We start from the raw sequence: 16,436 nt of genomic DNA on the forward strand, positions 1-16,436 counted from the left end.
CACAACAGAAGTAAGGCTCACTGGTCTATAGTTACTGGGGTTGTCTCTCCTCCCCTTCTTGAACAAGGGGACAACATTTGCCATCCTCCAGTCTTCTGGCACTATTCCTGTAGACAAAGATGACCCCACATCGGCCCAGGCCGCCTTGGCACAGCTACTCCAATCACGAGTTTGGCAACCGGGAGATGATGACGACTCAGTCTGACTCCCACCAGGCCTTTTTACAGTAGAACAATGAGGTGTCCAGATGATGCGAAAAAGAAACCGATAGAGAATTACAGTGTCCTTCTTTCTGATGGAGCCTGCCCGCTTTCTGATGGAGCCTGCCCGCTTTCTTGTTTCAGCTTGTTTTTTTAAATGTTTGTATGTTGTTCGACTCACGATACAGTTTATTGATACAGTCATAACTACTCTTCTGATTTGACGGCAATCATAAGAACCTGTTTATAAGAACCACGGCGAACACAAATTCTTTCCGTTCTTGTCCGGTCACCCAGGCAGTGGAGTACGGCACATGTCCCCGCCCTGCCCGAGGACCCCCATCTGGTCAGCTAAGCACCTACGGCACTGATCACCACCCTATCCGGGGATTCCACCCATTCTTGCACCCCATTCGGCGCTTTTATTTTGAAACTCTTTTACTGTTTCTTAGGATGTGGTTTAAAGAATGCTCTTTGCCACAGGTTTTATTTGCTTTCCGGCGACCCTCAGGTCACGACCCCACATGCTATTTACATCTTCAAACACTTGGGTGAAACGATTTGCTGCTGGACAGAGAAATTGTCCACCCACTCAGCGCAGTGACCACACAGGCTGCGAGACTGCTCGCCCTATGACAGTATTTTCTTTTTCGGATGTCTTGTCCCCAAAAATATTTGGTTTAAAAAAAGAGGGAGTCACATATGGTGACAATTCTAATGGGCAATTGATGATAAAAGGAGAGACAGCCAGACATACAAAATATTAAACAAGGTAATAACAGATATTATGCTTGTGTCTACAGGAAATCCAAAACACCAGAAGACAAGAGGAACATAGAACATAGAACGATACAGCGCAGTACAGGCCCTTCGGCCCACGATGTTGCACCGAAACAAAAGCCATCTAACCTACACTATGCCATTATCATCCATATGTTTATCCAATAAACTTTTAAATGCCCTCAATGTTGGCGAGTTCACTACTGTAGCAGGTAGGGCATTCCACGGCCTCACTACTCTTTGCATAAAGAACCTACCTCTGACCTCTGTCCTATATCTATTACCCCTCAGTTTAAAGCTATGTCCCCTCGTGCCAGCCATTTCCATCAGCGGGAGAAGGCTCTCACTGTCCACCCTATCCAACCCCCTGATCATTTTGTATGCCTCTATTAAGTCTCCTCTTAACCTTCTTCTCTCCAACGAAAACAACCAAAGTCCATCAGCATTTCCTCATAAGATTTTCCCTCCATACCAGGCAACATCCTGGTAAATCTCCTCTGCACCCGCTCCAAAGCCTCCACGTCCTTCCTATAATGCGGTGACCAGAACTGTACGCAATACTCCAAATGCGGCCGTACCAGAGTTCTGTACAGCTGCAACATGACCTCCTGACTCCGGAACTCAATCCCTCTACCAATAAAGGCCAACACTCCATAGGCCTTCTTCACAACCCTATCAACCTGGGTGGCAACTTTCAGGGATCTATGTACATGGACACCTAGATCCCTCTGCTCATCCACACTTCCAAGAACTTTACCATTAGCCAAATATTCCGCATTCCTGTTATTCCTTCCAAAGTGAATCACCTCACACAGGAAGACCAAGAGCAAAATGAAGAGACATAATGACCTACATTTGGATCATCGTGGGATCACTACAGTTGCGCGCGGAAGTGACCCCCCCTGACCCCCACCACACAGGCGGTGAATGTATCCCATCACTGCCATACACTACACCCAGAAACAGCCACTGACACACCAACCTGGTGCGACAACCTCATAAAATGGTACTCCCTTTCATACATCGTGGAAGCCCTATTAGTGATAGCAATACTCTGCAGTGTCATCCAGACAGTGAGACAAAGGAAATGGCGAAGGAAAGCCTCCCGCACTCCGGTATACATACTTAGACCCCCTATTTTCGGACTCCAGCAAACCCCCCCCCCCCCACTCTCTCTAAATAAATAAAGTGCATCGACTATTTTTTTTGTTTTCTAATAAAAGAAAGGATTTGAATTTTCTGTACTTGACCGCCATGATACAGAGAAATGTAACACTGCTACTCTATAGTTTATACTTTGTAAATTCTTTTTATTGGCTAAACAGCCTGAAGATAGTTTAGAGGAAGATAGTTAGAGGTTCCCGTGTTTGAAGAAAGAAATGTAATGCATGCTTGAATGTTACCCTTAGGATTTTATAATGATATGATGTAAATAAAAGCAATTTAGGTAAAGGTTCAAATCCATAGGACAGAATGACCTATGGGTAGGGTGCTCTTTCCAAGAGCCGGTGCAGACCCGATGGGCCGAATGGCCTCCTTCTGCACTGTAAATTCTATGATAATCTATGAGAATAGGATAGAACCTGTCCTTGATTGCAGGTGCTCGACTTAGGCAGAGAACAAAGATTCAGTAATGTGATCCTTCACGCTTCGCGTTGAGGATCATAAGGAGGGAGTGTAGCCATCTGGGATGGCCACTTTCAGCATATAAAATGGACACTCACAGAGCATACAGGGAAAAATGGATAATGCAAAGTAACAAGCAGGCACAGAGCCTGAATGTGTATTTAGAAAACAGACTGCAGACAGAACCAAAATCTTGGCCGATTTGCACATTGATGGCCCATCTCCGATAAACAAAAGACTAGTGCTCAGAACACAAGACGATAAGAACTAGGAGCAGGAGTAGGCCATCTGGCCCCTCGAGCCTGCTCCACCATTCAATGAGATCATGGCTGATCTTTTGTGGACTCAGCTCCACTTTCCGGCCCGAACACCATAACCCTTAATCCCTTTATTCTTCAAAAAACTATCTTTATCTTAAAAACATTTAATGAAGGAGCCTCTACTGCTTCACTGGGCAAGGAATTCCATAGATTTACAACCCTTTACAAGAAGTTTCTCCCAAACTCAGTCCTAAATCTACTTCCCCTTATTTTGAGGTTATGCCCCCTCGTTCTGCTTTCACCCGCCAGTGGAAACAACCTGCCCGCTTCTATCCTATCTATTCCCTTCATAATCTTATAATGTTTCTATAAGATCCCCCCTCATCCTTCTAAATTCCAACGAGTAGAGTCCCAGTCTACTCAACCTCTCCTCGTAATCCAACCCCTTCAGCTCTGGGATTAACCTAGTGAATCTCCTCTGCACACCCTCCAGTGCCAATATGTCCTTTCTCAAGTAAGGAGACCAAAACTGAACACAATACTCCAGGTGTGGCCTCACTAACACCTTATACAATTGCAGCAGAACCTCCCTAGTCTTAAAACTCCATCCCTCCAGCAATGAAGGACAAAATTCCATTTGCCTTCTTAATCACCTGTTGCACCTGTAAACCAACTTTTTGCGACTCATGCATTCCGGCGCCAATACCTCAGCAAGAAGAAACAAACAAAGCAAGGCCAACGGCCACTTAGGACACGCCCAGCCATCAGGGCACCCGCTCCTTTATTGGCTCAGATCGATGGCGGTGATCGAGAAGCTGCCCAATTGATTGGGACCAAGTTTAAGGCTCATCTAAAAGCACGCCCCCCGCCCCAGAGTATAAGAAGGAACCCCGCCATGTGTTCGCTCTCTTGGATTCGGCTCTCAACTGGAGAGACCCCTCCACCTGCACCACCAGAAGCAAGTTCAGGTTCAACGCTCGCTACCAGACGGACGACCATAGCTACACTCCTGCTACAGGCCGGGCAGGTTACACCTAAACAGAACAGGGACCAATTTCTCTCCTAAACAGGTACTGGTTGAAATGTTTATAAGAAAACAGGAGCAACGCACTCTTTTTTTAATCATGCGTTGTATAGTTGTTGTGTTAAAGCTCTGCATACAAACACAACTGGTTGTCCTTACTGCATGAGGGTTGCTCCAAGTCCTGTTTCACTGGCATCTCACTGCAGGGTGGCTTCATCATTGAACCTCAACACTGGCATTGTCGTCACTAGTTGTTTGATATGAGTGAAAGCTGCTTCTATTCTGTGCCCCAACACCACTGAACATCCTTTGCAGTGAGCTTGTCTAGAGATTCACACCCTGATGACAGATTTGGGCAAGAACTTGGCTCAGTAGTTCCCGTGGGGTTCACTGATGCCCCAAGAGGTTCAACAACTGTGTGAAGATTTTGTTACAGAACACACTGATCGGGTTTCTCCTGTTTTGATGGACGAGAAGAATCCACTCGTACTTCAGGAGATCAGAGTAGTGGATGAAAGCCTTGTCAAACATTGCACCTTCGGAATTTCTCCTGTGTGTGAACCCTCTTGATGCAATGAAACATACATAGAAAATAGAAGCAGGAGGATGCCATTCAGCCCTTTGAGCCTGCTCCACCATTCATTATGATCAAGGCTGATTATAGAGTTCAATACCCTGATCCCTCCTTCCCACCATATTCCTTGATCCCTTTAGCCCCATGAGCTATATCTAATTCCTTCTTGAAATCACACAATGTTTTCCCCTCAACTACTTTTTGTGGGAGTGAATTCCACAAAGTCAGCACTCTTTGGGTGAAGAAATTGCTCCTCACCTCAGTCCGAAAAGATTTACCCCTTATCCTCCAACAATGACCCCTGTTTCTGGACCATTGGGAATATTCTTTCTGGATCTAATCTGCACAATCCTGTTCAAATTTAAAACTTATGAGATCTCCCCTCACTCTCCTAAACTCTAATGAATATAATCCTAATCTATTTAGTCTCTCCTCATATGACAGTCCTGCCATCCCAGGAATCAGTCTGGTAAACCTTTGCTGCACTCCCTCCATAGCAAGAACATCCTTCCTCAGATAAGGACACCAGAACTGCACAGAATACTCCAGGTGTAACCTCACCAATGTCCTTCACAATTGTAGTAAATCATTCCGATTCCTCTACTCAAACCCTCTCGCTATGAAGGCCAACATACTATTTGCCTTCAATTTTTTTAAATAAACATTTTATGGAGGTATTTTTGGTATAGAAACAACAACAAAATAGAGAAGATACATGAAACCATAAACATAGTGCAAAAACCATTTACCTTTCGTACAGGTGCCACCATTATTGCCCCCCTACTTTAACCTAAACTACTACTACCCTCTCCTCCCCCCGCCCCCCCCACCCCACCCCACCCACCACCCCCCCCCACCCCCCCCCACCCCACCCCCCCCCCCCCCACCCCCCCCCCCCACCCCACCCCCCCCCCACCACCCCCCCCCCCCACCACCCCCCCCCACCCCCCCCCCCCACCCACCCCCCCCCCCCCACCCACCCCCCCCCCCCCACCCACCCCCCCCCCCCCACCCACCCCCCCCCCCCCACCCCCCCCCCACCCCACCCCCCCCCACCCCCCACCCCCACCCACCCCCCACCCCCACCCCCCCCCCCCCCCCCACCCCCCACCCCCCCCACCCCCCCCCCCCCCACCCCCCACCCCCCCCACCCCCCCCCCCCCCCCCACCCCCCACCCCCCACCCCCCCCCCCACCCCCCCCCCCCCCCCACCCCCCACCCCCCACCCCCCCCCCACCCCCCCCCCCACCCCCCCCCCCCCCCCACCCCCCCCCCACCCCCCCCCCCCCCCCACCCCCCCCACCCCCCCACCCCCCCCTTGGCATCCACATTCAGCAGGGAGATCGGCCTGTAGGATCCACACAGCTCCGGGTTACCATTTGCCTTCTTTACTGTCTGCTGTATCTGCATGCTTTCTTTCAGCAACTGATTCACAAGGACACCAAGGTCTCGCTGAGTATCCACCTCTCCCAATTCACACCCATTCAAATATAATTTGCCTTCCCGTTTCGCTACCAAAGCGGATAACCTCACATTCATTCACATTATACTGCATCTGCCATGCAAATGCCCACTCACTCAGCTTCTCTAAATCCCACTGAAACATCTCTGCATCTCCCTCACAGCTCACCCTCCCATCAACTTTGTATCATCTGCAAATGTGGAAATGATACATTTTGTTCCTCTGTCCAAATCATTAATATATAATGTGAACCGTCGGGGTCCTAACACAGATCCTGCAGTACCCCACTAGTCTATGCCTGCCAATTGGAAAAAGACCCATTTATTCCAACTTTTTATTTCCTGTCTACTAACCAACTTTCTATCCCTCTCAAGACAAAACCCGTAATCACACGCGCTTTAACTTTACATAGTAATCTGCTATGTGAGACCTTGTCGAAAGCCTTCTGAAAGTCTTGGAATATATAGTGTTCAATTCTGGTCGCCACGCCACCAGAAGGATGTGGAGGCTTTGGAGAGGGTACAGAAGAGGTTTACCAGGATTTTGCCTGGTATGGAGGGTATTAGCTATGAGGAGATGTTGGATAAACTCAGTTTGTTCTCACTGGAACGGCGGAGGTGGAGAGGCGACCTGTTAGAATTCTACAAAACTATGAGGGGCATGGACAGAGTGGATAGTCAAAAGCTTTTTCCCAGGGTAGAAGAGTCAATTACTAGGGGGCATAGGTTTAAGGTGCGAGGGGCAAAGTTGAGAGTTCAATTCCTCTCTGGCCACAGGGGAGGTGCCAGAGGACTGGAAAACAGCTAATGTGGTTGCACTATTTAAGAAATGTTGCAGAGCTAAGTCAGGGAACTACAGACCAGTGAGTCTCACATCAGTGGTCAGGAAACAGCTGGAGAAGATTCTGAAGGAGAGAATCTATCTCCACTGGGTGAGGCAAGGTTTGATCAGGGATCGTCAGCATGGCTTTGTCAGAGGGAGATCATGCCTCACAAGTTTGATTGATTTTTTTGAACATGTAACCAAGTGTATAGATGAGAGAGTGCAGTTGATGTAATTTACATGGATGTCAGCAAAGCCTTTGACAAGGTCCCACATGGGAGTATTATTAAGAAGGCAAATGCCCTTGGGATACGGGGTGATTTGTTAAGGTGGATTCATAATTGGCTTAGCGGTAGGAGACAGCGGGTGATGATAGGCGACTGCTTTAGTGACTGGAAGTCAGTGTCCAGTGGCATACCACAGGGATCTGTGCTGGGCCCCTATTGTTTGTCATTTATATAAATGACTATGATGACTATGTGGGGGTTGGATCAGTAACTTTGTGGATGACAAAGATTGGCCGGGTGGTTAACAGTGAGGTTGAGTGTCTTGGGTTACAGGAAGATCTCACAGGATGGTCAAATGGGCGGATAAGTGGCAGATGGAATTTAACCTTGAAAAGTGTGAGGTGATACACTTTGGAAGGAGTAATTTAACAAGGAAGTATACCATGAAAGGACTGTCACTGGGAAGTTGAGGAACAAAGGGATCTTGGCGTGTTTGTCCATAGATCTCTGAAGGCAGAAGGGTAGGGTAATTGGGTGGTGAAAAAGGAATATGGGACACTCGCTTTTATCAATCGAGGCATAGATTACAGAAGCAGGGAGGTCATGTTGGAGTTGTATAGAACTTTGGTGAGACCACAGCTGGAGTACTGTGTGCAATTCTGGTCATCATATTATAGGAAGGATGTAATTGCACTAGATGGGGTGCAAAGGAGATTCACCAGGATGTTGCCTGGGATGGGACACTTAAGTTATAAAAAGAGGTTGGATTGGTTTGGGTTGTTTACTCTGGAGCAGGGTTAATGATTTGGATGAGAATTTAGGAGCCATGGTTAGTAAGTTTACAGATGACACCAAGATTGGAGGCAGAGTGGATAGTGAAGAAGGTTATCTAGGATTACAACGGGATCTTCATCAATTGGGCCAGTGGGCCGTGAATGGCAGATGGAGTTTAATTTAGGTAAATGTGAGGTGATGCATTTTGGTAGATCGAAAGGGGGTAGGACCTACTCAGTTAATGGTAGGGAGTTGGGGAGAGTTATAGAACAAAGAGATCTAGGAGTACAGGTTCATAGCTCTTTGAAAGTGAAATCACAGGTGGTGGATAGGGTGGTGAAGAAAGCTTTTGGCATGCTTGGTTTTTATTGGTCAGAACATTGAATACAGGAGCTGGGATGTTTTCCTGAAGTAGTACAAGACATTGGTAAGAGAAGAGCACACCTGGAATAATGTGTACAGTTCTGGTCACCCTATTATAGAAAGGATATTATTCAACTAGAAAGAGTGCAGAAAGGATTTACTAGATGCTACTGGGACTTGATGGCTTGAGTTATAAGGATAAGCTGGATAGACAGGGACTTTTGTCCCTGGGGCTTAGAACAAAAGAACAAAGAAAATTACAGCACAGGAACAGGCCCTTCGGCCCTCCCAGCGTGCGCCGATTCAGATCCTTTATCTAAACCTGTCGCCCATTTTCCAAGGATCTACCTCCCTCTGTTCCCTGCCCGTTCATATATCGGTCTATACAACTATAACATGACCTGCTGACTCTTGTACTCAATACCCCGTCCGATGAAGGCAAGCATGCTGTGTGCCTTCTTGACCACTCGATCGACCTACGTTGCCACCTTCAGGGTACAATGGACCTGAACTCCCAGATCTCTCTGTACATCAATTTTCCCCAGGACTCTTCCATTGACCGTATAGTCTGCTCTTGAATTAGATCTTCCAAAATGCATCACCTCACATTTGCCTGGATTGAACTCCATCTGCCATTTCTCTGCCCAACTCTCCAATCTATCTATATTTTGCTGTATTCTCTGACAGTCCCCCTCACTATCTGCAACTCCACCAATCTTAATATAATTTGCAAACTTGCTAATCAGACCACCTATACCTTCGTCCAGATCATTTATGTATATCACAAACAACAGTGGTCCGAGCACGGATCCCTGTGGAACACCACTAGTCACCCTTCTCCATTTTGAGACATTCCCTTCCACCACTACGCTCTGTCTCCTGTTGCCCAGCCAGTTCTTTATCCATTTAGCTAGTACACCCTGAACCCCATGCGACTTCACTTTTTCCATCAACCTACCATGAGAAACTTTATCACACACCTTACTGAAATCCATGTATATGACATCTACAGCCCTTCCCTCATCAATTAACTTTGTCACTTCATCAAAGAATTCTATTAGGTTTGTAAGACATGGCCTTCCCTGCACAAATCCATGCTGCCTATCACTGATAAGTCTATTTTCTTCCAAATGTGAATAGATCACATCCCTCAGTATCTTCTCCAACAGTTTGCCTACCACTGATGTCAAGCTCACAGGTCTATAATTCCCTGGATTATCCCTGCTACCCTTTTTAAACAAAGGGACAACATTAGCAATTCTCCAGTCCTCCGGGACCTCACCCTTGCTCAAGGATGCTGCATAGCTCTGTTAAGGCCCCAGCTATTTCGTCCCTCACTTCCCTCAGTAACCTGGGATAGATCCCATCCGGACCTGGGGACTTGTCCTCCTTAATGCCTTTTAGAATACCCAAAACTTCCCCCTTCCTTAGCCGACTTGTCCTAGAGTATTTAAACATCCATCCTTAGCCTCAACATCCGTCACATCCCTCTCCTTGGTGAATACCGATGCAAAGTACTCATTAAGAATCTCACCCATTTCCTCTGACTCCACACATAAAATCGCTCTTTTGTCTTTGAGTGGGCCAATCCTTTCTCTAGTTACCCTCTTGCTCCTTATATACGAATAAAAGGCTTTGGGATTTTCCTTAACCCTGTTAGCCAAAGATATTTCATGACTCCTTTTAGCCCTTTTTATTGCACATTTGAGATTTGTCCTACTTTTCCAATATTCCTCCAAAGCTTCATCAGTTTTAAGTCACCTAGACCTTATGTATGCTTCCTTTTTCATCTTAGCTAATCTCACAATTTCACCTGTCATCCATGGTTCCCTAATCTTGCCATTTCTATCCCTCATTTTTCACAGGGACATGGCTGCCCTGCACTCTAATCAACCTTTCCTTAAAAGACTCTCACATTGCAAATGTGGATTTACCCTTAAACAGCTGCTCCCAATCCACATTCCCCATCTCCTGCCAAATTTTGTTATACTTGGCCTTTCCCCAATTTAGCACTCTTCCTTTAGGAGGCTTAGGGGTGATCATGTGGAGGTCTATAAAATAATGAGGGGCATAGATAAAAGGTAGATGGTCAACACCTTTTCCCAAATGTAGGGGAGTCTAAAATCAGAGGGCATAGGTTTAAGCGCAAGAGGAGAGATACAAAAGAGTCCAGAGGGGCATTTTTTTCACACAGGCTGGTGAGTGTCTGGAACGAGCTGCCAGAGGTGGGTACAATTTTGTCTTTTAGAAATTATTTGGACAGTTATATGGGTATTGAGGGATATGGGCCAAATGCGGACAATATGGACTAACTTAATGGTAAAAACAGGTCATAGAGTCAGAGAGGTTTACAGCATGAAAAGAGGCCCTTTGGCCCAACCTGTCCATGCCGCCCAATGACCTGATTGAGGTGTACAAGGTTATGAGGGGCATGGACAGGGAGCAGCTGTTCCCCTTGGTTGAATGGTCTGTTACGAGGGGACGCAGTTCAAAGTGAGGAGTGGGAGGTTTAGAGGGTATTTGAGGAAAACCTTTTTACCCAGAGTGGTGACGGCCTGGAATGCACTGCCTGGGAGGGTGGTAGGGATGGAATGCCTGACATCCTTTACAATGTACCTGGGTGAGTACTTGGCACGTCATAACATTCAAGGCTATGTGGCAAGTGGGATTAGGTGGGCAGGTCAGGGCCTTTCGTGCGTCAGAGCAGACACAATGGGCTGAAGGGCCTCTTCTGCACTGCAGCAGTCTGTGATTCTGTGAGATGTGCAAGGAAATCTTTTTTTACAGAGAGTGCAGTGGGTGCCAAGAATTTGCTGCCAGAGGACGTGGTGGAAGCAGGTGCAATAGTGACATTTAAGGGACATCTTGACAAATAGGATGGGAATAGAAGGATATGGACTCCGGAAGTGTTGAAGGTTTTAGGTTCGACGGGCAGCACGGTTGGCGCAGGCATGGAGAGCCAAAGGGCCTGTTCCTGTGCTGTGCTTTATTTTGCTCTAAATAAAGCACATCCACCGTGTCTCCCAGGTCAACTTCACTAGTTACATCTTCAAAGAATTCCAATAGATTTGTGAAGCCTGATTTCCCTTTCATAAATACATTCTGACTTCGTCTGACGATACCACTGCTTTCCAAATGCTGTGCTATGAAATCCTTGATAATGGCTTCCCTAGTTAGGCTCACTGGGCTCTAGTTCCCTGTTTTCTCTCAACCTCCCTTTTTGAATAGCTACCCTTCAATCTGTAGGAACCATTCCAGAGTCCAATGAATTTTGAAAAATGACCGCTTACTATTTCTGAGGCCACTTCCTTAAGTACTCTGGGATGAAGATTATCATGCCTTCAATCTGATTAATCCGCCTTCAATCTGATTAATTTACCCAAAACCATTTCTCTACTGATACACATTTACTTCAGCTCCTCACTAAAACTTGTGTTTCTCAGAACCTCCGGTACATTGCTTCTGTCTTCACAAAGGAAGACATGAATAAAGTACAAATTTAGTTCCTCAGGAAGCTCGAAGATGTCACAAAAGCCTTATCGCCAACCTCACAGTTGAAGTGTTGGTCTCCTGTGTGGCTCTTCTGATGGAATAAGAGGTTCGATGACCTTGAGAATGATTTGTTGCACACATCACACGTGAATGGTTTCTTCTTAGTGTGAATGTGGCGGTGTACACAGAGGCTCGCTGTGTCAGAGAATGATTTCTCACACACATCGCATCTGAATGGTTTCTCTCCTGTGTGAATGCGTCGATGTCTGCGGAGATTCCCCGACTGTGAAAATGATCTGTCACACACTTCACACATAAAAGGTTTCTCCCCTGTGTGAATACGTTGGTGTATGCAGAGATCTGATGATGATGAGAATGATTTGTCACACAATTTGCACGTGAATGGTTTCTCACCTGTGTGAATGCGTTGGTGCACTCGGAGATCTGATGACAATACGAATGATTTGTCACATACCTCACACGTGAATGGTTTCTCCCCTGTGTGAATGCGTTGGTGTCTGCAGAGAGTCGAAGAATCTGAAAATGATTTCATGCACACCTTACACGTGAACGGCTTTTCCCCTGTATGAATGCGTTGGTGTATGAGGAAATCTGATGAAGACAAAAATGATTTGTTACACAGCTCACACTTAAATGGTTTGTCCCCTGTATGAATCCGTTGGTGTCTGTAAAGAGTCGATGACCTCGAGAAGGATTTGGTGCACACTTTGCACACAAATGGTTTTTCCCCAGTGTGAACAGTCCGGTGATTCACCAGACCTGATAACTGTGCAAAGCCCTTGTTACACACTTGGCATTTGAATGCCTTCTCCCCTGTGTGAATGCGCCGGTGATTTACAAGCGTCGATGATGTTCTGAAGGCTCGGTCACACGCCTCACATTTGAACGGTTTCTCTTCCATGAAGCTGACCTTGTGTTAAAAGTTGTACAGCAGGCACAGGCGTGTCTTCAGAGATCTTAGAAGCCTGTGAAGCTCTCCTTACACCTCAGACTTGAACAGCCTCTCATCTGTAGGAATGAGTCAGTGGTTCATGAGGCTCGATGAATGATTGAACCTCTCACCACACTTGGAGCTCACTCACACTTCTTCCCAGCCTCACCTTCACCGATCACCTTTGGGAAGGTTGGTTCTGATGGAAGGTTCCACACCACTGACCAGTTTCAGATCTGATGATATGCCAAAGCTCCCCGGACCCGACAGATTTCCAGATGATGGTTTTACTGTCCAACCTTCTCTGTGTTGTGCAATCCTATGAAGGGACTGGATGTCTTCTCATAGTTGTGCTTTTGTTCCTTGGGATCTATCTGCAGTGTCTATCCTCTCTGTATTCTCTGGTGTTGTACGGTGCAATCCTTCTGTAAAACAGGAAAAGGAAACATGATTTCTTCCAATTTCCTCTCCTCCTTTGCTGAAGGGGCTGACTCCTCAGTTAGAGACTGTTCCACAGTGAGTGTCAGTCTGCTGTTCCCCAGTGTCAGATACAAGTCCTTTCTTTTTCCTCCCTTCACTGTCATACACCCTCTGATTCCAGCAGGGACACTGGATAGTGACCAGGAGCTGAGGATAATGGAAAAGACAGCCAGGCGGAGTGTAAAACCAGCTTTCAATTCAATGGTGCTGGTGAAGACCAGTTTTACCCTTAGAGAATGTGTTTAATATAAAAAAGACTCAAGAGAAATGTTAATCTGTTGGAGATTTAGAAATGTTGTTCCCTTTTCTCCAAATATATTTGAAGAAAACTCACTGGTCAGGAAGTGCTGGAAGTTCAGGAAAATATTGCTTCAGTGAAGCTGATTGAAGGGTTCTGGTTTATCCTGGGAAATTAGATACACTGCCCTCATTCAGACTGCACATCCCAAATTCAGCTCTCACACAGCACTGGGTAAAAGTATCAAATCCAAGCCCAGGCTTTTGGGAAAGGCCGAGGCCTTCAGGTAAAATCTTTAAAGAAAACAATGAAAAACATTTGAAGGGCAGCACGGTGATGCAGTGGTTAGCACAGCTGCCTCACGGCGCCGAGGCCCCAGTTTTGATCCCGCCTCTGGGTCCACTATCCGTGTGGAGTTTGAACATTCTCCCCGTATTTGCATGGGTTTCGCCCCACAACCCAAAGATGTGCAGGGTAGATGGATTGGCCATGCTAAATTGCCCCTTAATTGGAAAAAAAAAAATGAATTGGGTACTCTAAATTTATTTTTAAATAAATTACATTTGAATAAATGTCTCCAGGTATGGAGCTGAATGGGAGTTCAAATCCAACCACAGAAAGTTACAGATAGAATTATGGTGCAGAAACAGGCCATTTGGCCCCATTGCTCCATGCTGGTGTTTATGCTTCACACAAGCCTCCTCTCAGCCCTCTTCATCTCACCCTATCAGCAAATCCTTCTGTCTCTTTGTCCTTCATGTGCTTATGCAATTCCCCCTGAAAGAAATCTATGTTATTCACGTCAACCACTCCAGACTGTGAAACTGAATTTAATACACTTTGGAATTTGTGAAATAGAATTGAAAAGAAAACATAACTTTCAGATTATCCCCAAAATTAGGGCTGGTTTAGCACAGTAGGCTAAACAGCTGGCTTGTAATGCAGCGCGGGTTCAATTCCCGTCCCGGCCTCCCCGAACAGGCGCCGGAATGTGGCGACGAGGGGCTTTTCACAGTAACTTCATTGAAGCCTACTTGTGTCAATAAGCAATTATTATTATTATTATTATATTAAAACACTAAATATTGTCCTTCAGGGAAGGGAGCCTGCCACAACTGCCTGCTTTGGTCTATTTGTGACTCCAGTCCCCCACACTGAACTGTCCTCTGAAAGGCCCAGCACACAATGAGAAACAATCACTACAAAGTCCAATAATGAGGAAAATCAAAGATCTGCACAGTCCTGGCTTTGTGTCAGAATAAAATGAAGGTGATCTCAGCCCAGTGTAACCTGTAAAGTCCCTCTTACCAAGGGTCTGAAGACAAATACCCAAGTGAGGAGAACTGCCCCACAGACTGGTCAAGTAACAATGATATTACCTGAATCGTATTGATCTGGAAAGATTCAAGACCGCAGTGTCACCATCCCTGGGAATATCCCATCCCACGGGCAGTTGGGGAAATCCTCAATATTGACTCCATGGAGAATCATGGCTTCAGGTCAAACAAGTTCAAGGAAAACTACCACTACCTTCCCTACTAATGAATGGATATTTCACCAGGTTAATCATCACTGGAGATGTCGACTAAGGACAGATCCCAAAACTGGGTATCCATGAGGTGCAGTGAGCCATCAGCAACAACAGGATTAAATCCACCACAATCTCACAGCCCGGTACAGACCTCATTCCATAATTATCATCAAACCAGTAGATGGAGATGCTGGGATGAGCAAACAACAGAGCAAATCTGGTTGAGAATTGTGGACAAGAAGTTCAGTGACAAGATGGCGGCAGCGCCATCAGCACCTCCATTCTTAATCATGTTGGTCCCAGAATCCAAGTGTCAGGAGTCCAGGGCCAGGTGGGTTTTGGAGATCTCAACGGGGGTGGGTTCGGATCGTCTGGAAGACAGGAAACATCCAGATTCCAACACACGGAGACGGAACTGACCATTCACAGTCCACATGATAAGGCCCAGCTCCCAAATCGAAAATCCTCAGTCTACCCCTTCCAGATAATTACACCTCACCTTCTCATATTCAGTAATGACCCATCAACAAAACTCAGCCTGTAAATCAGAAGGGAAATGCTTCCAATAAACACACTCAATATCCAACACAGTCAATCAGTCAGCTCAGCACAAAGCAGCGAGTAATCAGGTCTCTCAGCTGCATCTTCTCACACAGCATAAGGAGCATTTCCACACCTGATTCCCACAGGATAGTCAGACTGCCTGAAAATTCGTGTGGATATTGTGCAATGTAATTATTACAAATTCTGCTCCTTCACTCACCATCTCCTCACTTGGTTTTCAGTCCCTACAGGATGTGAAGCAGCTGTGAAAGAGGAAGAGGAGAGAATGGGCAGAGTGGGTGGACTCTCTCTGATTGTCGTCTCTCACAGCCAATCCAAATATTTCTGGAGTGACAGGAGTTTCCTGAAGCTTGGCAAACTGACCGTGAAACAGAGGCGACTTTGATCAGCAGATCAGGTGGGGATTTAAACTCGTCATTGTCCCATCTGATTAAAACTTAACTTATTGCAGCTGCTGTCTCAGTTCCCCCGGTAACCATTTGACAGAGATTTCTGGTGTGGGAATAACATTCTTCATCCTCGCAGGCTTTCAAACTGACAACATCAATGTGGCATGTGAAACCTCGGAGGTGTTTGAGAAGAGGAACACTCACATCATCCAAAGCAGTGAAGACATCCAGTGGTGGGATCAGCACATGTACAGGAGAGAGGGACACAGGAGAGATAGAGAGAGATAGAGTTGACCCAGTGATCGGCGAGTGTCTCTATTCCTGGGAGAGTGACTTGGTGACTCAGGGAGTGTGCTAAGGCTCAGTGTGTGAGTAAATGCCCCATGGTCTGATATCTTACTGCCCTGCCCTGTCCAGGGATCGCCTGCTGTGGAGGTTCAACTTCCTTCAGCTCCAATTTCTGAGCCTTATTCAGCCCTTTCGGTGATGCCTAAATGCCCCAAAATCCTGAGTGTAATTTGAAGAGCCACCTCAAACAGGCGCAGTTGGTAGAAACTCACCACTGTCATTAATCCGATCTGGGGCCGTGGTAATTTCCATGGTTGGTACCAGCTTCCTGGCTGATGTTGAATAAACCAGTATAAAAGAGTACAAAAGTTAAATTTACACTTTGGGCGC

The 16,436-nt window shown here is 46.3% G+C and overlaps 1 protein-coding gene across 1 annotated transcript in view; it reads right to left on the reverse strand.

Annotated features, from left to right (window-relative positions):
* LOC140430247 (uncharacterized) overlaps positions 1–15,619 on the reverse strand; it is a 153,734-nt gene extending 138,115 nt beyond the window's left edge. The window contains exons 1-2 of the mRNA XM_072517674.1: positions 15,569–15,619; positions 11,617–12,981 (exon numbers count right to left, since the gene is read on the reverse strand). Coding sequence (XP_072373775.1) covers positions 11,617–12,526 — 910 coding nt within the window. The 5' untranslated portion in view covers positions 12,527–12,981; positions 15,569–15,619. The remainder of the gene's footprint in view (positions 1–11,616; positions 12,982–15,568) is intronic.
* Positions 15,620–16,436: the final 817 nt, after the last annotated feature.

The sequence above is a fragment of the Scyliorhinus torazame genome, chromosome 10 (genome assembly GCF_047496885.1).
Source record: "Scyliorhinus torazame isolate Kashiwa2021f chromosome 10, sScyTor2.1, whole genome shotgun sequence".
Classification (NCBI taxonomy): Eukaryota; Metazoa; Chordata; class Chondrichthyes; order Carcharhiniformes; family Scyliorhinidae; genus Scyliorhinus; species Scyliorhinus torazame.